The 19493-nt window shown below is 53.7% G+C and overlaps 2 protein-coding genes across 2 annotated transcripts; both read right to left on the bottom strand.

Moving 5' to 3' along the window:
• Positions 1–491: 491 nt before the first annotated feature.
• On the bottom strand, positions 492–4328 carry UQCC2 (ubiquinol-cytochrome c reductase complex assembly factor 2). The gene is made up of 4 exons (XM_068173407.1): positions 4154–4328; positions 1750–1824; positions 1374–1443; positions 492–669 (listed from the first exon to the last, which is right to left on the bottom strand). Exons 1-4 carry the CDS (start codon positions 4289–4291, stop codon positions 575–577), a joined length of 378 nt encoding a protein of 125 aa, XP_068029508.1. The 5' UTR covers positions 4292–4328; the 3' UTR covers positions 492–574.
• Positions 4329–6090: 1762 nt separating this feature from the next.
• Positions 6091–15492, bottom strand: IP6K3 (inositol hexakisphosphate kinase 3). Its single transcript, XM_068173115.1, has 5 exons — positions 15148–15492; positions 10930–11110; positions 9672–9844; positions 8881–9056; positions 6091–7525 (listed from the first exon to the last, which is right to left on the bottom strand). The coding sequence occupies exons 1-5, from the start codon at positions 15332–15334 to the stop codon at positions 7073–7075; spliced, it is 1170 nt and encodes a 389-aa protein (XP_068029216.1). The 5' UTR covers positions 15335–15492; the 3' UTR covers positions 6091–7072.
• Positions 15493–19493: the final 4001 nt, after the last annotated feature.

Below are 19493 nucleotides of genomic sequence, written 5' to 3'. Positions count from 1 at the left end.
TAACCCACACATCCCTCTCCTCAGGCTGGGGGGAATCTGCAGAGAGCTGGCTCCTCCAGCAGCAGCAGCTCTGCAGCAGCTGATTAAAATCTCAATTAAACTCGTGCAGTGCTCCACTGTCACCATGGCAAAGTCACCCTCCATCCTCTCTGTCTTCTCTGAAGGAAAATAAATGTGATGATTAAAGTTCTCTCTCCCTGCACTGCCCTGGTCCCTCGGCTAACACACAAACACAAGCACAGAGAGGTTTTTCACATCCTCTCTGTTCTCTTCACAAGAACATTTAAAGCTGCACCTCCTCCCCCTGGGTAGCTCCTGCTTGTTCCATTTTTTGAGGTACAAAGGGCCAGGTTTGACACCACAAAGTTCCCTTCCCTACATTGCTCCAGTATGGATGTGTTAAGCTCTGCCCCAGATTTTCAGCAGAAAAAAAAAAGGAGGCACTAAATATGAAGAATGTACAGGGTAGGGCTGAACAAAAATGCTGTTGCTAAGAGGAATAAGTGGTTTTATTCATCATGGCAACACACAGAGCTTCAGGGATATGTACAGTGAGAAGCTGAGAGCTGGGCCCTCACTTGAAGTCCTCCTCGGGTTTCTTGGCAGAGAACTTTTCCCGTAGTCTTTTCCACGTCCCTTTTTTCCTGTCTTCCATCTGTTTCAGAATGTCTGCAGAAGGAGAAGGGAGACAGAGATGGGACCAGAGGAAGATAAGCAGGAAAGCAGAGGAATGAAACCCTCTTAAAGCAGCTCTGCCTTCCATCTAATTTCCTTTCCTGACTTTTCTTCTTAATGAATTTTCATTCCAGGCCTGAGGCGAGGTTGGTTTCCCTTCCAATCAATGCAGGGAGTCTCTTATCACTAACAACTGATACTCAGTTTCCAGGCACTGCAATCAAAGTTAGGAACTGGAGCAGAACAAAACTGCTCAGGCTCCCAGCTCTGCCCTTCTTAAGGGATGTGGTGACAGCGTTTCTGCGTGGGGCACCCGCTCCTTCCCAACGTCTGGCACAGAAGGAACACGAAGGGAACTGGAAGATGGTGAAAGAGAAGCTGAGCTCAGTGCTGGGCTGATGTAGCAAACGTGTTCCTTCCACACAGATCCTGCTGTCTGACCCCACAGAGCCTTTGCAAACCCTCTGTGGTTCCTGACAGTGCAAAATCCAATTGATTCTTCACCCCAAAATACTGAGTTACTCCTCAGCTGAATTATTCCTGAACTTACTCCTCATCCAACACCTCCACAGAATTGCAGGCAGCCCCTTGGCACCCTCCAGTGCCAGGGGCTGAGGAGGGATGCAAGGGAGCACCCCAAAACCCAGAATGTCCCTTTCCCCTGCCCTGCCCTCTCAGAGCCAGCCCAGCAGCAGTACCTGTGGCCAGGACCGTCCTGCAATTCTCCACTGTCACCCCGGTGAAGGTGGTGTCTTTCAGGCGTGGGTACTTCCCAGGAGAGCAGGAAAAGGAGGGAGACAGACAGAGAAGTCACTTGTAGAGCATGAAAAAGGTGCAAGTGTCACCAGCTGGCACAGTCTGAGAGCGTTTTCAGCTGGCATTCTGTTCATCCACACCAAGAACCAGGCCCGCCGGGTCACCCAGCAGCTGCCCCGGGTGACCACAGGCACGGCTGCATCCACCCCTCAGCTGTCCCTCAGGCATTCCCAGGAATGCTGCCATTCCCAGGAATCCTGCAGCAGGTGGTGGCTCCCCCACAAAGAGAGGGGCAGTGGCCAGTGCCACAGCTCTCACCTTGTTTTTGTAGAAGTTGGTGTGGATCCTGACTAAGCTCTCGTACATTTGGTCACAGGCCTCGGGGTCAGAGATCTGCAGGGGACACAAGTGTCACACAAGTCTGGTTTTACACCTCCACAGTAAAAACCCTCCTCATTCCAAGGGACTGTGGCCATGAAGGAGCAGCTCAGAATTCCCAGTGCACTGCTGGATACTGTCCATCTGCTGTCCTGCTCCAGGTTTTTCCCATCCATCTCCCACCAGCTCGGCCTGCAGGAATAACAACACCTGGGATTTCCAGAATGGATCTGAAACTCTGCATCAACAAGATCCGGCAGTGAATACACGGCCCCAGAGAACGCTATTGGCTGGTGCTGTGAAATCTGTGGCCCTTCCTGCTGGGAGGCCACTTGTCACCTGCCTCAAGGTAGGGAATCACCCAGGACAAGGTGCCAGGACTCCCTGTAGGGGGCTAAAAATAGCCTGTAATTGATTAGGGAAATCAGCACAAACGACAAGGGACAGCTTGAAGGGTAACTGGATTTCTATTTCAGCTGGAAGATCCGGCTCAAGCCGGTGTCTCTGCCTGGCACAGCCCCTGCTCAGCTGCTTTTCCAGTCTACAATGTTTCCCTACTGTTTTTTTGTGGGTTTTTTTTGGGTTTTTTTTTGGGGTTTTTTTTGGGTTTTTTTTTTTTTTTTTTGGTGGTACAATGAGACCAGCTCACCCCAGAACTCAATGTCGGTCCACGAATGGTTAAAACAGGTCTAGAGTAAAAATAACACCAAGAGAAAGGTGTCAGGATGAAGTAGGGAGAGCAAGGAAAAGGTCTCTGCAGGAGAGAGGACACAGGGACAGCCACATCCCCCTGCAGGTGATCCCCACCTGTGCCCTGCAGCCCAAACAGGCCCTGCCAAGGCTCCAGCAGATCCAGCCATGAAAAGGGAGGCACAAACAGCATCCCTCTTCTGGAAATCCAGCAAATCTCATTCCATGAGATGGCTAAAGAAGCCCTGTGGCTCTGCTTCCCCTCTCAGAAGCTCCTCCTGCCAGCACATTCAGCCTCTCTACACACAAATTGCTACCACTGCTGCAGGCATCAATTCAGATTTCCAGGATCAGTGGCAGCTTTGGGATCTTGGAGCCAACTGGTGCAACACATTAAGCTGTCCTCAGCATATGGAAAAGCAATAAAACCCTTCCCAAAATGCCTGCTGCAGACTATTCTGGTCACCAGTACAGGATTAGGAGCCTCTAATGGCCCCTTGAGGTCGAAAACGCATCTCTGGAACAATGTCTTTATGCTAAGAAAGGGCACATTTGCATTCTGCAGCAACACCTCCACGCCTGGGAAGGTCTGCAGCCAAGTCAGGCATCAGATTCCCTAATTTATTTCAGCAGCAAAGCCTAAACTCCAACAGAATTACAGCTGGAGGCGGAATTCAATTGTACAACCGCTGCATTCCATCAGTGTCAGGCAGTGCTGCAGCATCCCATCATCCCACCCTCGAAGTAAGGAGATCACAGGAATTAACTGGATTCCAGCACGGCTGACAAATTCCCAGAGCCCTGTGCCCCATTCCCATAACCACAGGAACGGGGTTCTCCAAAGAACACGGCGTAAAGGGTGCAAGAACTGGGTACAGACCAGTTCTCCTGAGGATAAAACAGCTGTTCTGGGTACCAACCAGGCGTGCTGAGTACAAATTATCTGTCCAGGGCATCAACCAGGTGTCCTGGGCACAAAACATTTATCCTGGGTACAAAATCCAGTGTCCTGGTCACAAAACCCAGTGTCCTGGGCATAAACCATTTATCCTGGGTACAAAATCCAGTGTCCTGGTCACAAAACCCAGTGTCCTGGGCATAAACCATTTATCCTGGGTACAAAATCCAGTGTCCTGGTCACAAAAACCAGTGTCCTGGGCATAAACCATTTATCCTGGGTACAAACCAGGTGTCCTGGTCACAAACCCGGTGTCAAGGGTACGAACCAGATGGTCCTGGGTACCAACCTGATGTCCTGGCTACCAATCATTTGTCCCAGGTGTCCCGGGCACAGTTTGCCCCGTGGAGGCACAAGCCTGTGGCCGGTATTCCCGGGATGTGCGCTCCAAAGGCTGCCGGGCGCTCACACTCCCGCCCTGCCCGGGAGGAGCCGGGAGCAGCAGGACTCCATCACCCCTGGGGCTCCCGTTCCCTCCCAGCTCAGGGTGTCCTAATACTCCATGCAGCGCCAGGGAGGCCCGAGCACAGCCTCCTGCCGGCATGCAGCCCAGCGAGCCCCGGGGCAGAGCCGCGTGTGAGCCCCGAGCCCCGCGCTCCGCCCCGGCCCCTCAGAGCCCCCTCAGAGCCACCGGCGGGCCGCTCCCCGCGCCCTCCCAGGCCGGCGCCGCGCGGGTGCCGCCCTCCCGCCCCTCACCGGCGTGTTCTCGCCCTCGCGGAAGGCCTGTGCCACCCGCTGCCGCAGGAACGAGCCCAGGTCCCGCTGCCGCTTGGTCTCCTCCACCGGCCATTCCTCACAGAGCCGCAGGAAGCGCCGGTACCGGCTGGCGGCCATGGCGCCGGGTCACGTGCGCCGCTCACGTGGCGCCGCCGCCGGGTCACGTGGGAGCGCGGCAGGGCGGGAATGCCTGAGGGGGCAGGGGCCCGTCCGGGGCGGCGGGGCTGCAGCTCCGCCCCGCGCAGCCCCTTCCAACGCCTGACCGCCCTTTCCGGGAGGGAATTCCGTCCTGAACCTGCCCCGGCTCAGCTTGAGGGCGTTTTCCCTTGTCATGTCCTTTGGGAGCAGAGCACGGCCCCCTCCGGCTGTCCCCTATTGTCAGGGAGTTGTGCAGAGCCAGAAGGTCCCTCCTGATGCCCCTTTTTCGGCTCCCTCAGCCGCTCCTGGTGCTCCAGACCTTTCTTGCCTCCTTCAGCCTTTCCTGGTGCTCCAGACCCTTCCCAGCTCCCTCAGCCTCTCCTGATGCTCCCATCTTTACTGGCTCCTTCAGCCTTTCTTGAGGCTCCAGACCCTGCCTGTCTCCTCCAGCCTTTCCTGGTGCTCCAGACCCTTCCCGGCTCCTTCAGCCTTTCCTAGTGCTCCTGGCTCCCTCAGCCTCTCCTGTTGCTCCAGACCCTTCCCAGCTCCCTCAGCCTCTCCTGATGCTCCAGACCCTTCCCAGCTCCCTCAGCCTCTCCTGGTGCTCCAGACCCTTCCTGGCTCTTTCGGCCTTTCCTGAGGCTCCACACCCTGCCTGTCTCCCTCAGCCTCCCCTGGGGCTCCAGACCCTTCCCGGCTCCCTCAGCCTTTCCTGATGCTCCAGACCCTTCCCAGCTCCCTCAGCCTCTCCTGGTGCTCCAGACCCTTCCCGGCTCCCTCAGCCTTTCCTGGTGCTCCAGACCCTTCCCGGCTCCCTCAGCCTTTCCTAGTGCTCCTGGCTCCCTCAGCCTCTCCTGTTGCTCCAGACCCTTCCCAGCTCCCTCAGCCTCTCCTGGGGCTCCAGACCCTTCCCAGCTCCCTCAGCCTCCCCTGGGGCTCCAGACCCTTCCCAGCTCCCTCAGCCTCCCCTGGGGCTCCAGACCCTTCCCAGCTCCCTCAGCCTCTCCTGTTGCTCCAGACCCTTCCCAGCTCCCTCAGCCACTTCTCACAGGATTTACGATGGTTTGAGTTGAAGGGACCTTAAATCCCATCTCATCCCACCCCCTGCCATGGGAAGGACACCTCCTGCTATCCCAGGTTGCTCCAAGCCCCGTCCAGCCTGCCCTAGGACACCGCCAGGGATGGGGCAGCCGCACTGTGCAGGTGTACGAGGGGTGAAAAGGGAGATTTTTCTAATTATTCAGCCAACAAGTTGTTTTCTGTGCAGCAATGAACAGAACTCTGCCCAACGAGGCGCCCTGGCGTTGGTGTCACACTGAGACTCTGCTCATCCATCCCTTGTCCCACCCGTGTCCTGCTGTGCACCCTGAGAATACTCAGGTGGCTCTGTACAAACTCATCCACAAAGTCTTATCACAGACTTCTGGTGTGAGCCAGGACAATCTGCAGCTCGACCCCCTACTAAAATTGGGTGTTTGTGGCCTTTTTTTTTTTTTTTACAGTTTCTGGTCAAGCAATAACCCAAGACTGTGAACAAGAGTCTTCCCGGGTGGACTCCGGGCCAAGCAGGACACACACCTGGGCCAGAAGTCTTAAATTTTCCAGTTATAAATTGCAGCAGCTCCCCAGCTCTCTGCTGTAAATCCAAGTGAAGCATCTCCCTTGGGATCTGGTGTTTAAACCCATGGCAATAACGGCTCTCTTAAAAAACGATGGGCTTAAACAAAGGATAATGTACCTCAAGGATGCTGCGGGAGGGAAAAAGAGATGGACAACGGTGGGAGTTACTTTCACGATTTTATTTATATCCCCTCTCCCCACTAGTGGAGTTCTGTAGCTCTATTCCTTGTGCAAGGACTTCTCCTTCAGATTTCCCACACCATGCAGGAAGGAATTGTGTTTGTTCCATCATAATAATAAAGTCTGTCCACAAAAGCTGTAAACATTATTTTTTAGAGTCTTTTGTTACTGTCTCCTTCAAACACACACGCACACACATACACGCACACACACACACAGTATTTGTATCAAAGAATTTCTGGGTGACCTTTGACGTCCAGTCCCTGACTCAATCTCACACTGTTTTTTTCTTTTTCTCTTGGTTTTGTTTTTTTTTTTTTTAAGCAGAAATCCCTTGATGTGAATGTTTTTTTGTGGCTGATACCTGACAGAGTCATTGCATTCCCACACTTCCAGCCCCAGTGGAGCATTTTTCCTAGAAAATCCGTGGAAAATTCCTTGTTATAACCCCACAGGGATGTTAAAGCTTGGTGAGGTGCAGCTCTTGCTCTGGACACGTGCACAGAGAATCCCAACCAGGGGCACTGGGAATGTTGGAGGGAGTTTTTCCCTCCCACCTGAGCAGGAGCAGGAAGGGAAGCCCCAAAGGGAAGCTCCATCTGTTCGTTCCTGCCTCAAACCCCCTCCTCCCGCTCGGCTGCGGGGCGAGCATCTCCCGTTTTATCATTAAGACTCTTCCCAAGTAATGCTTTCTTTGGCTCACAAATAAATCAAGGACAGCAGTAAAACCAGAAAGGAAAATAGATCTTCTGCTGGATGGCAGAGAGAGCAGATTCTTCCAGCTCTCTGCTTTCCACCTTCAGTTCAGTGACGGCACACGGAGAGTTTTCAGCACTTCCCGATTGTTCCGTGCTCATTCCGTGCCACATCCAGCGGCCAGAGGGTCCCACACAGCCAACCCCGGGCGGGATTTTCAGGGCTATCAGTCATTAGGAAATCCAGGCCGTTTCACAGAAATTCTCACTTCCCTTCCGACAGGCTCTGAAGGATTTTGATTAGGTTCTCCAAGCCAAAAATGTAGCCGTGGTCCGGCCCATCGTGCGGGGTGGGGTTGGGGTTGCTCTTGGAACCTTTGAAGGTGGTGTGGGCAAAGTCTATCATCCTCACATCCACCCTGGAGGGGTTCGTGCCATGAGTTTTTGGGAAGGGGAGGTGTTGATCCGTGCTCTCCTTGTGCTCCTGCCCGTCGTAAATGATGAGGAGGGAGCTGGAGTAGAACCTGTAGGAGCTTTGCTTCCTGATCACCGCCAGCAGGGCCTTGAGCCGCAGGATGATGGGCTCCAGCAGGTCGGTCCTCAGCTGGTTCCCGTTGCACAGGAACTGCCGCAGGGTCTGCCGGAATCCCTCCGGAGAGAGCTTCCTCCCGTAGTATTTGTCTTTGCACAAGAAATGGCCGGTGTCTGCCTGGTAAACCTGGAAGGGAACAGAGGAATAATCCATAAAATCATCCTGAGTTCTGAGGGCTTCACAAATGATGCCTTAGAGATAAAGATTTTAGCATTTATATTTTTCAAATCCTGTGCTGCTTTAGTGCATAACTCTAAACTTCATATAACTGCTTTGGTGGTTAACACTGACACACTTTGGTCAGACAAAACAATTCCTCTGGGCCTGGAACCCAAGGACACCCTACAGCCTCAGGCCCTGAAAAGTATAAACAAAAGTGAGTTGGGAAGGAGCAAACTGGGGGTCAATGATTTCATTACCTGAAGCTGTAATTGGAGAATTAACCCCTGATATGCAAATAGACCAAACTTATATCTGTCTGAAAAACTTGTGACTGTCTTCCACCTTGGGTGTAGCCTCTGGGAGGCTTTTGACTGCCCAAGGTGTATCCATTAATTTTAATAAATACCCACTTTATTCTCTTAATTCTGTCTAGCCTCTGTTCTAGGTAGCCACTCCAAGGATCAATATGACCACTGAAGTTCAACTCTGCCCATATGAAGATGCCAGAGATCAGAAAAGGACATGGGTTTTGACTTTATATATTTTGCTTCATATTGTATTCTCATTACTGTCAAATTATCCTTCAGGCAGGGTTTTGAAACCTGCTTGAGAAATAGCGAGTGAGAAAAACATGTGGTTTGGGTTTCCAGGAGGAAGGATGGGGATTTCCAGCAGGAGAAATTTAGTTCAGAATGAACCCCTGGTTCTCACAGCTCAGTGAAAGCACAAGTGGGGCAATGTGGTGCTTTTGGGGTTTTTTCGTGCAGCCGCCAAGAGCTGAGCAGGCATCCGTGTATAAAAGCAGCTTCTCAGATGGGGTGAAGGGTTCCAGCTGCTCACACAGGTGGCAGTGGCACAGAGAAAGGGTCTGTGCCATATTTGACACCCTCTCTCAGAGGACACAGAGCTGAGTAGCTGTGGGAATCCTGAAAATCAGAGGGTTTCTTCCTAATATCTCTCTAGATATACTTTTCTGCAGCTTAGGGAGTTATTCTATCCAAGCTTTAATACACAGACCATTTTTCTATTTGTCCCTACTTTCTACATCTCATATAACTTTTCTGCTGACATATCTTAAGGCTACTGCTTAGCTCTAACCACAGTTCTGCTGTTTCTGAGGCCTGCCTTTCGCAGCTTTCCCAAAACCTTCTGATTTTAAGGATTCCCACAAGTGGCCACTTTTTACAGCCTGCGTTTGAGGGGAAAAGAGAATAAAACTGCTTTGATTCACACCAGCCAAGAACCCCTGGAGATTCCAGCTTGGTTCCAAGGGAAGAACCAAGGGGGGAACCAACACCTCGAGGAGACAGAGGCTTTACCTGCATCCCACAGATGCGCACGCCCAGCGACGCCGAGGTGCTCTGCTCACACTTCTTGATGTGCCGGGCTTTCTTCTCCTCCGAGGCGTCATCCCCGTGCTGCCGAGTGCCCATCTTCAGGTCCAGGATGCAGGGATAGCTGTACTTGGACACCACGTTCTCCAGCAGGAGAAACTCTGAGCGTGAGTTAAGGGAAACCCAACACTTTTAAATTCTAATTGAAAGAGGCCTTAAATCAAAGCAACCGCTGACATTCTCCATAACAGCTCACAACTGTAATGAGACTTTCTCAGCCAATTTCTCTGACGTGTCATTGCTATGGGCCTCTTGCTGCCAATTCCAGTTAATTTACTGTACTACAGCCCTACCAATTAAAGCCCCAACAGCTCCATTCTCCAGTGACACCGTAGCCCTGGGCTGTCACTCTGACACCTTCCCTAGGTGCTGAGCTCGCTCCGGTGGGTGGGGGAAGTTGTTAAACTCTATTACTTACATGACTGGTGGGTAATGAAGTGTAATAGGAAAATAAAAGGCAAGGCAGCTGCTAATTCCTGAATAGTTGTGTTTTTAAATGTATGCCAAGGGGATCTTTGACTTCTGCTGAGAACTCTTTATGGATTTTTTTTTTCCTTTTCTTTCTTTTTTTTTTAGAAGATAACAGAGAATATTCCTTATTTTCCCAGAATCTGCGCAGAGGAGGGGATGTATCCCGCTGCAATAAACCCTACACCGACTCCCAGCTGTTATCTGTAGCCAGGACTGTGCTGGAGGGGAGAGAGGAGAAAGGATACGATGAAGTTTGTTCTCATTGTGCTTGGAGGACATGCGGTTCAGGTGCTGCCGGTGACAGTGCAGTCCCCAGGGGTTGTAGCTCTTCCTTTCTGGCTGCTTCCCATTTGCATCTTCCAAAAGGGAATCTGTGTGGTACTGAAGGTCTGTCCTCAAAAGCATCTTCCCAGGGCAGCTAGACAAAGCACACAAAGGGACACGTCAGGTTTATAAGCTCCAGAGGAGAATATTCTCTTCCCTATTTTTTTTTTCCTGTAGAGCCTCAAACTTGATAAGGTGGATTTTCAGGGACTCTCAAAGGAACCATATTGATCATGTCCAACCTGCAGAGATCCTTTGTTACTCCATAACAGTAATTTTCAGAAAGCCAGCTATTGCTGCCTGCCAATACTTTTTTTTCATTATAATTTAAAGTGTGCTGGCTCCCTTAAAAAGCCATTCACAGCCCCAGCTGCCAGGGATCTCTATTTATCCACCTAATGGGCACAGCACAGGCAAAATGCTCCAACAATGGGAATGATTCCCAATTTGGAAAGGCTGGCTCCAAGGAGGGGAGGGAGGGAAAGATTGATGAGAAGATCTGTTCTCCTTGGGGGGTCATTCCTTGGTCTTGCTCATCCCAACTTCACCACTCCCATCACTCCAAAGGCAGCAGGAATATTCCACCTCCAATCCCAGGTGGCCCAGGGCTGCTCTGAACCAGTTTGGGATGAAGGATGTCCTGCAGAAAAGCTCTGTGAGGCAGAGGTGCTGGGAGCACTGGCAGCCTTCCTCGGAGAGCTCTCCCCTGGGATGGGATGGGGTGGGGTGGGATGGCACCGAAGCCCCTCTGCTGCCAGCAAAGGGACATTCCGTGCTCAGTGAGTGTTCTCCCTCTCCTGGAGCCTGCTGTGCTCCAAGGAATGGGGTTTAGAGCAGAATTTGAGGCAGATATTTGAGCAACAACATCCCAGATCCACCTCACTCTGTCCCCAAACCAGGGAAGAGCAGAACCACACACACAGGGCTTGGTTCTGCTGTTCTTCACCTTGGCTGGGTCCTGCTTTTGCCCTAAACCCACAGCTGGACCACGAAACCCACCCCAAACCCACCCCAAACCTACCCCAAACCCACCCCAAACCCACCCCAAACCCACCCCAAACCACCCCAAACCATCCCAAACCCACCCCAAACCCATCCCAACCCATCCCAAACCCATCCCAACCCCACCCAAGTGGCAGATGCCAGCCAGGAGGATTGCAGGGAGTGACAGACCCTCACCCGTCTTTGAAGGTCTTGGTGACCTGGGTGTGGCTCCACTTGCATTTGTGCCACAAGGTGACCGCGGGGTCACCGCCGGCGCTGTCCAGGCGGCCGCAGCTGTCCGGCTGGCCCAGGCCAGGGCTCGCAATCAAGGTCAGGTTGCCCAGGCTGTCCTTCTTGAGGTGCACAGACACAATGCCTGCACAGAGGGGAAAACAAACGAGACAGAGATGAGCCCCTGGGGTATCACCGAGGCCTGGCCGCCACCTGATGTTTTGGTGGCTTTTTACTGATCCCACTCTGATTTCAAGCCCAGTAAAGCATCATTAGGCTGAGACCCTGGAAAACATGCTCAGGATTTTCAAGTGCTCCCCCTCTCAAGGCTCAGTTTGAAACCTGCCTCCTCTGAACCCCACATTCCTTTGTCCCCCACGCCTCCGAGCTCTGCTGTGCCCCAGAAAAGCCCAGGAGCTCCCAGCTTATTTATCACAAGGGATTTAAGTGCTTTTTAAAGACAGCACAAGGCTGGAAACACTTTTCATTGGCAGGAAGCAAAGAGAGGGTTGGGGACAAGGCATTTTCCAAGGACACCCAGCGTGCCAACTGCTTCTTTTAGTTGGAGAGCCCCAGGAGCAGGGCAGGGATGTGGCCATGGGCTGGCAGCGCTGCCCACACATTCTCATGGTTGTGCCCTTCCCCCAGCACCAAGAACCAGCTCCCAGATATCCCATGGGGGGCTGGAGGTTCACACATCCTTGTTTGTGCCCGACAGGGACCAGGACTGTGACCGGAGGTTATTTTTTTCCACCCGGAGTGCTTAAAACACCATTCTGCATTTGAACATCGCAATTTTCCCTGACTCTGACAGCAATCACAGGGCTCAAATGCCAGCCAGCCCGGCACGGATTTAGCCCAACACGAGCCCATCCCTGGCACGGGGCCGGCTGTCTGCACGTCTCAAGTGACGGACGCAGGAATGGCCATGGATCTCACTCTGACCTTTCTGGGAAAGGCTGATAACGCCAGCCCGCTCCCACAGCTCTGCCACGGCTCCCTGAGCCTCCTTAGAGCACAGCCTTAAGCTGCACCACAGGGAGTTTAGGTTAAATATAAAAAAATTATTCGCCGAAAGAGTGACTGGGCTCTGCAGTCGTCTGCCCAGGGAGGTGTGTGTCGCTGTAGGCCTCCAGTCAGGGGATAATTAGCACTGACTTTATGATTGCAGAAGGTTGATTAATTGCTTTATTATATCATCTTATACTATATTATACTATATTTATTAAGAAACTCAGTAACCCTTACAGCCAGACTGATCCAGCTTTGACCTAATTGGTTAATCCATCTAAACACCATCCAGTGTCCAATTAAGAAATCACCCTTTGGTAAACAGGTGCAACAAATGGAGATAAGAATTGTTTCTCATTCTTTTCTCTGATCTTCTTACAGCCTTCCCCGGGAAAATGCCTGGGAAAGTCTGTGCCTGCTCTCTGTGGCCAGAGAACTGCTGCCATAGTGGTGGAGTCACCGTGCCTGGATGTGTTTAAAAACTCCTGGACGTGGCACTCAGTGCCGTGGTTTAGTTGAGGAGGTGTTAGGTTAGGTCACGGGTTGGACTTGGTGATCTCAAAGCTCCTTTCAGCCTGGTTCATTCTGTGATTTGGGGCCGGGGGGGCTGCCCAGAGAGGACAGGGACCGAGGACAGCGACCAAGGACAGGGCAGTGGGACCAGCAGAAGCAGCGCTGGAAAGAGCCCAGCTGGGGGCATGGGGAGCTGGGCTGGATCCAGCTCTGCCCAGGGCTTCCTCACCGGCTCTGCTGGGCATGTGGGGAGATGATCTCAGCAGCTTAACCAACAGTTCTGCTCTCCCAAGCAAGGGTGCCAAAGCCAATAAAGGTGCAAAGCCCCTTCTCTCCATTTCAAGTGCGATTCCAGTGAGCAAACACCGACCAGAGGCTTTGCCTCCTGTGCCTGCTGGGTTCTGCTGCCTCAGGGGTTTCCCCACCTGAACTGTCCCTGCAGCCACCCTGTTGGACTGGGGTGCCCATCCCCTCTCGGGTCCTGCACCCCAAAACCTTGGGTTTGGATGCTTTTCCCTCACCACAGCCATTCCTGGTCCCTTCTGTACAATCAGCATTATTGTGAACAGGCTGGGTTAAACGGGCTGCCTTTACACAGAAATGGGGGGGAAATCTACCCAGGCTGGTCTGCCAAGGGAGCTGAGGGGCTGCAAAGCTTCATTAGGGAAAAAAGGAATATTTTTAGCCCTCCCAGCCCTCTGTGGTGAGCTCAGGGAGTTCCATCTTGCTCAGGCTCCAGCATTACCTTTTCCCTGAGTCCTATTCTTAAAAAATCCATATTTCTGAGAGCAAACAAATCTCCTCTCAGCCTGGGTGACTGCTTCACATTTTCAGGGGATGTAGGCATGGGGAAAAAAAAAAAAAAAAAAAAAAGCCAGCGTGTCTTTTGCCGAAATCAAAGCCTTTTTCATTTTAAAAAGTCACGGAGAGGCGACCAGAGCCCTCGATTGCAAACACCATAACCTTAAAAACTGTCCCAGTTCCTGCCTGCAGTCAGCAGGGCTGTGCTCATTTGCATAGTGCTGACAGGCTGGCCCCAAAAAACTTATATATAGCGTGAAAGTAAGAGTTGTTAAATATCAGCCATTAATATGAAAATTAATGGGGAGATTTTCAAAGGCGAGAACCGAGCGTTAAATTGGAAGGGAATGTGATCCTCTCCCTCCTCCCAGCTGGAAATTCAGCTCTCAAAAAAACTACAGCTCAGCCTGGAAAGTGCTTTTTGTTTGCTGGGGGGATTCCACAGGGGTTTGCAGGTGTCCTGCCGTGACCTGTGTGTGGCAGACAACCCCCAGAGCTCCTCCTTTGCTGCAGCGGGCAAACATCTCCCCAAAGCCTTTGGGTGCCTGTCTGTGCTGGCCTTTGGTGTCACTGACACCCCAGTGCCCCTCCTGCCGCCACCAGCCAGGAGCCAGAGGGTATTTCTGGGTGCTGTCACCACGCTGGTGGCATCCCAGAGGCTCTCAGGAGGTTTCATTCTGTAACTCTGGCCTCGTGGGTTTATTTTTGTGTTTACAAGCATATTCATCTACTGCCCGGGGCGCTGGGAACCTGAGCAGACCCGGGCTGGAAAACAAGCCCAGCATCCCCCTGCGAGCTCAACTGGGACAAGGCAGGGCCTTAAAGGGGATAAAAGTCGGTCCCAAGGTCACCAAAGTACCTGACAAGGGCGAGGTGAGCAGCAAAAGCCACGGGCTCAGGCTCGGGGTGAGGCTTGAATTGCTATTTGATCCCCATTGTGGAGAATGCCATCGTTACACGGAATGCTGGCGTTGCACAGAATGTCACCATTATGTAACGGCCCCAGGGCCGTTCCCACAGCCCAGAAATAGAGATGAGGCACATGGATACGTGTGGATGGGGGATGGAGCCACCGGGATCATCCCCCTCATCATCCTCACAGGAAAGTGTTCCAGCTCTTTAATTGCCTGGCACCAGGGCTGGGACAGCCAGGAGAGGAATAAACCTCTGAGCCCAGTGCCAGACTGGAGAATTGCTTATAAATTACCCTTCATCAGAAAATTCTCTGGGATTTGAAATAGGAGAAGTAAAGACACAAAGGTTTGAATAACCAGGGCACCCCTGGACTGGTTAAACTGGGACTGTTTTAACAGCTTTATCAGCGAGGGCCCAGTGCTGCAGCACCAAACCCCAGCTCCTGCCAGAGGAAACCGCTCAGAGGAAACTTTTCTCCCTTAAGCATCTTTTTAATATTGTCCCATAAATCTGCAGAGGCCTCTGACTTTCTGGGAAAGGGAGAGAATGGGCTGGAAGCACATTGGAGCCGTGGCTGACTGAGCTCTTTGCTGTAACGCCGAAGGACCAAGAGATATTTTAAGTTTTTACGTGACAACCAAGCTTCTCGCCTCCCTCAAAAGCCAGGGTCAGGAGCTTTATGAGCAGCACAAGTCTGGCAGTAAAAACAGAAAATACTGAAGGAATAAGAAAGAGAAGGGAGGGAGAATGTCTTTTAAAAATGCTGGTGCTGCTCTCCCAGTGCTGCTTTCCAGGGGCTGAGAGATTCAGCTGGGAAAGGGGGTCAGGGATGGGGCAGCAAGCAGAGGGACAGGCAGGAAAATCCTCTGTGCCTGGAAAGGCCTCACCTGCAGCAGCTGGGGATGCTTTTCAGGGAGCTGAGGGCTCTGTAGCTCCCCTTACCTTTATACTGAGGCGTGAACTGCCTCATGGCCAGGGGCAGGGACTCGTAGAAGCTCAGCTCCTGCGACACCAGGGGCTTGCAGATGGTGTGCTCGTCGTAGGTCAGCATGCTGGTGTGGCCGCCCACCTGGTGCACGAAGGGCTGCAGGAGCACGGCAGCCCCGGGCTCGGCAGTCTGCCCCACCATGGTGCCAGGCACAGCCCGGGGGGCTCCAGCCCCCTCAGCAGCAGCACACGGAGCTGGGGAACGCAGGCTGGCACGGGCAGGGCTGGGCCAGTTTTCGCCCACTCTGGTGTTTCCCCCACGCTGGGTTTTCCTCCACGCTGGCCTTTCACTAATGGAATCTGCAAAAGAGAGGGAGTGCAGGAGTTAGGGGAGAAGGGCCACCCAGCAAGGTGGGATGAGATCTGTCAGTGCCCAGGGGCTGGCAGGGAGCCCCAGCCTGACACAGAGAGTCCAGGAAAGCCCCAGTTTTGATCTGCTGGGGACAAGAGACAGCGATCAGAAGCGCTGTGAATTACAGCAGAGGCCTTGTCAAGGCAGCAGGATTAACACACTGCATCGATGCTGTGAAACACCCCCAGTTTGTCCCACAGGCCATGTTAGGGTGGTCCCAGTCCTTCCCTTGGACATTCCCTGCACAGCAGCGTTGCTGCAAAGCCCCTGCAAGTCCCCAGGCACTCCCTTGCCCTACAACACTGCAGGAGGGGTGAGCAACAATTCCTGCCCCTTCCAAAGAAACCTCAGTCTGGGACATTCCCTGCCACTGACCACCGGAGCAGCAGCAGCAGCATTTCCTTGCCAGGCTGACACACACACCCAGGGGGATGTGGATGTGTCACAGCAGCACCCACAGGGCTCACACCCAGCTTTCCACCCTGCCCCCCGCGCCCAGCAATGCCTGATTCCAGAAATTCCTCCTTGATTCTGACAGCAGCAAGTCTCAGCTCTAAAGCAGCAGTGTAGGAAAATCACAGAGCACATCGTGGTGCATCCCCAGCAGCAGCATCCACCAGCTCCTTCCCCCATTCCTCACAGGAAACCCACCGATGGCTCGTGGACATCAGGAATTGAATCCCACGGGCACCAAGGACGACAAAAAGGAGCTGATGTAGGCGCTGGAGCAGCCTGGCTTCACACCAGAGATGGACACTCCACATCCCAGACTCACAGGGATGGGGAAAAAATGATTAAAATCATCATTTGAGGACGGGTCCATGGCAGCACAGGCCCTTTCTCCTGATTGCTCCAGCTTCAGCACAACCTGTGAAGGGAGCTTTGCGCCCCATGGTTGCCAGCAGAACCCCAGTGCAGGGCACGACGATGCCTTTGCAAGATGCAGGAAAGCCTCCAGGTGTGCAGCTCCACCCCTGGCAGCCCCACGGGACAGATGTCACCCCTCCTTGTGCAGGGGCCAGGGAACAGCAGAGGGGTGGTGGCACCTCCTGGGGGCACCTGGAGCTCCCTGTGGTGGGCGGGGGCTCTGCGGGAAGGGCCAGCCCTGACCCGGGGCTGGATCATTCCCCATCCAGAATATCCCAACTCGGGATGTTCTGTGATGCTCAAATCAACCCTGCCCCTCCTGCTGGGATTAACCCCCAAGGGAAAAGCACCTGGCGCAGGTGCCGGCTTGGCTTCCCACCTGGAGCAGTGGGATGGAGTGGGCTGGAGGCAGGGAAGAGCCTCTCCCACCTCCGAACGCTCCTTTATCTCCCCCAGGGTGGGGTCTTTCCCCTCCCATTATTCCTCCTCGGAGAGGAATTCCTGCTCTACAATTACCTTTCCCGGAGGAACAAAGCCAGGCCCCCGAGCCGAGCGCTTTCCAGCCGGGAAGAAAGCGGCTCCTCGGAGCTTTCCTGGCCGTTAATAAAAGCATTTTGTTAAGTTGTGGCAATTTTTAAAGAGGATTTTCTGCCTCAGGAGCTGCAGGTTTGTTGTGGTTTGTTTTGTGTGGCTTTGCCCCCCCTCTTCCTGCCATCCTTAAAAAGAAGGAGAAAAGCCAAAAGCAAGCGGATTTGTCATAACACCTCTTTGGAGCAGGGAACAACACGAATTAAATCCTTTCTTGCTTCTGAGACAGTCCAAGGCTCAGACTCAGCTGCCACAACCCCCTGACAGCTCTGGCAACCTTAGCATTGCAAAGAGAGTTGGGGGAAAAACATCCACAGTTTGATAAAGCTCCCGAATGCTTTCTCCCAAGCAAAACTCGGAGCAGGATTTGCAGCAGGAGAAGGAGGTTCTTTTCTGGGAGTTTCTGCTGGGAAGCAGCTCATCCATTCGGAGCAGATAAATGTTCCTGTGAACACTGAGCTCCCCTGAAACAAGACACTGGAAATAAATCACTTCCACTGGCTCAAGGTATCACAAATGCCAGGAGATATTTATGTCACTAAAAATACATGGAATTACAGATAAATCAAGACCCTCCAAGAAAAACCAGAATCTGTCAGCGTTTTTCCCCCAGCTAAAGGAAAAGCAGCTTGGGTGCTGCAGGTGGAGGTGAGCCAGGAAATATCGGGGAAGGAGGATATGGAGAACATTCCTCTGCATAGAAGAGAAATATTCCATTCTCCAGGAAAGGGATGGGGCTTTGGAGAAACCATGGAAGGTATCCCTGCTCCTGGCAGGGCTGGAGCTGGATGAGCTCTGCCCCAGTGCTGGGGACAGCACTGGTCCCCTGGCACTGTCACCTCCCACCCCACTCCCAGGCAGGGCCAAATGTCAAAGCAGTCTCAGTGAAACAGGTTGTTCATCCCAACTCCAAACCGAGCCAAAAGGATCTGGGCAGGTTCCATTCTCTAATCTTTGAGTGGCACCTACCCATCCCATCCCATCCCATCCCATCCCATCCCATCCCATCCCATCCCATCCCATCCCATCCCATCCCAAACAGGACTCCTGTGGCCCCAAGGGGAATGTACAGCCAGGCCGAGCTGCGTCCTTGTGGCAGAAATACCCAGGAGTAATAAAATGCAAAATCCCTCAAAAAGCAGGAACAAGAGCTCTGTGCACCGCCCTGTGCTCTCAGTGTCCCCTCGAGGCCACCTCCCTGCTCCAGGAGCATCCCAGAGCTCCAAAGTCGGGTTCCAAGCCCTGCACTGCAGATTCTTTGCTTCATTAAAAAGGCAAGAAAAGCACGTGGCTGAGATCTGTGTGTGCACAGCTCCCGGTGCTGGAGCTCCCCTGGAGCCCCAGTCAGCCCTGCATGGAGCCCCAGAGCTGGGACCCAGTGCCACCAGGGACCCAGTGCCACCAGGGACCCAGTGCCACCACGGACACAGTGCCACCAGGGACCCAGTGCCACCACAGACACAGTGCCACCATGGACCCAGTGCCACCACGGACACAGTGCCACCATGGACACAGTGCCACCAGGGACCCAGTGCCACCACGGACACAGTGCCACCACGGACACAGTGCCACCAGGGACCCAGTGCCACCACAGACACAGTGCCACCACGGACACAGTGCCACCAGGGACCCAGTGCCACCACGGACACAGTGCCACCACGGACACAGTGCCACCAGGGACCCGGTGCCACCACGGACCCGGTGCCACCATGGACACAGTGCCACCACGGACCCAGTGCCACCAGGGACCCAGTGCCACCACAGACACAGTGCCACCACGGACACAGTGCCACCAGGGACCCGGTGCCACCACGGACCCAGTGCCACCAGGGACCCAGTGCCACCACAGACACAGTGCCACCATGGACCCAGTGCCACCAGGGACCCAGTGCCACCACGGACCCAGTGCCACCACGGACCCAGTGCCACCATGGACCCAGTGCCACCAGGGACCCAGTGCCACCACGGACCCAGTGCCACCACAGGATTTGGTGCCACCACAGGATCTGGTGCCACCACACTCTGCAGAAAAGGGCGCAGGTTCCCTCACCCCCCTGCCCACTTTCTGCCTTCCACAGCACCTCCCTCCCCTCCTCCCAGCCCAATGCTTTCCAGCCCTTCCATGAGCACCATGGAGAACCGAGAGCCACCAGCTCCGGGGTCACTGCAGAGGTTCCCACCAGCCCCAGGTGTCTCTGTCCTTGCTGCTCCCATCCCTTCCTGCCAGCCAGAGCCTTCCTGACAACATCCCACCCACCTCCAAAGCCGTGCCCATCCTGCCCCATCCTTCCTGCCCTGGCATGAGCCCGGAGCTCACCTGGGGGTGCAGGTGTCCGCCGGGGGCTGCGCCCGAGCCTCAGGGTGCTGCCTGTGCCGGGCTTCTCGCTGCTTCTCGCTGCGGCTCCAGAGGGAGGAATGAGGGAACATTTGGGCATGGCCCGACTGCGTCGGCGCTGGCAGGAGCCCGGAATGTCCAGCTGACATTCCAGCAGGG

The sequence above is a fragment of the Anomalospiza imberbis genome, chromosome 26 (assembly GCF_031753505.1).
Source record: "Anomalospiza imberbis isolate Cuckoo-Finch-1a 21T00152 chromosome 26, ASM3175350v1, whole genome shotgun sequence".
In the NCBI taxonomy this organism is placed as follows: Eukaryota; Metazoa; Chordata; class Aves; order Passeriformes; family Viduidae; genus Anomalospiza; species Anomalospiza imberbis.
The sequence above is the reverse complement of the archived record's forward strand: the minus strand, read 5'-3'. Positions and strand labels throughout refer to the sequence as shown.

What these genes read in the sequence shown, in the direction of transcription:
- UQCC2 (XM_068173407.1), bottom strand. Translation starts at nt 4,291, where the DNA reads ATGGCCGCCAGCCGGTACCGGCGCTTCCTGCGGCTCTGTGAGGAATGG. An exon ending in GCGAGGGCGAGAACACGCCG is followed by an intron (nt 1,825 to 4,153) that starts GTGAGGGGCGGG and finishes TGTCCCCTGCAG; the next exon opens with ATCTCTGACCCCGAGGCCTG. An exon ending in CCAACTTCTACAAAAACAAG is followed by an intron (nt 1,444 to 1,749) that starts GTGAGAGCTGTG and finishes TCTCCTGGGAAG; the next exon opens with TACCCACGCCTGAAAGACAC.
- IP6K3 (XM_068173115.1), bottom strand. Translation starts at nt 15,334, where the DNA reads ATGGTGGGGCAGACTGCCGAGCCCGGGGCTGCCGTGCTCCTGCAGCCC. An exon ending in GTTCACGCCTCAGTATAAAG is followed by an intron (nt 11,111 to 15,147) that starts GTAAGGGGAGCT and finishes CCCTCTGTGCAG; the next exon opens with GCATTGTGTCTGTGCACCTC. An exon ending in ACCAAGACCTTCAAAGACGG is followed by an intron (nt 9,845 to 10,929) that starts GTGAGGGTCTGT and finishes TGCTTTGTCTAG; the next exon opens with CTGCCCTGGGAAGATGCTTT.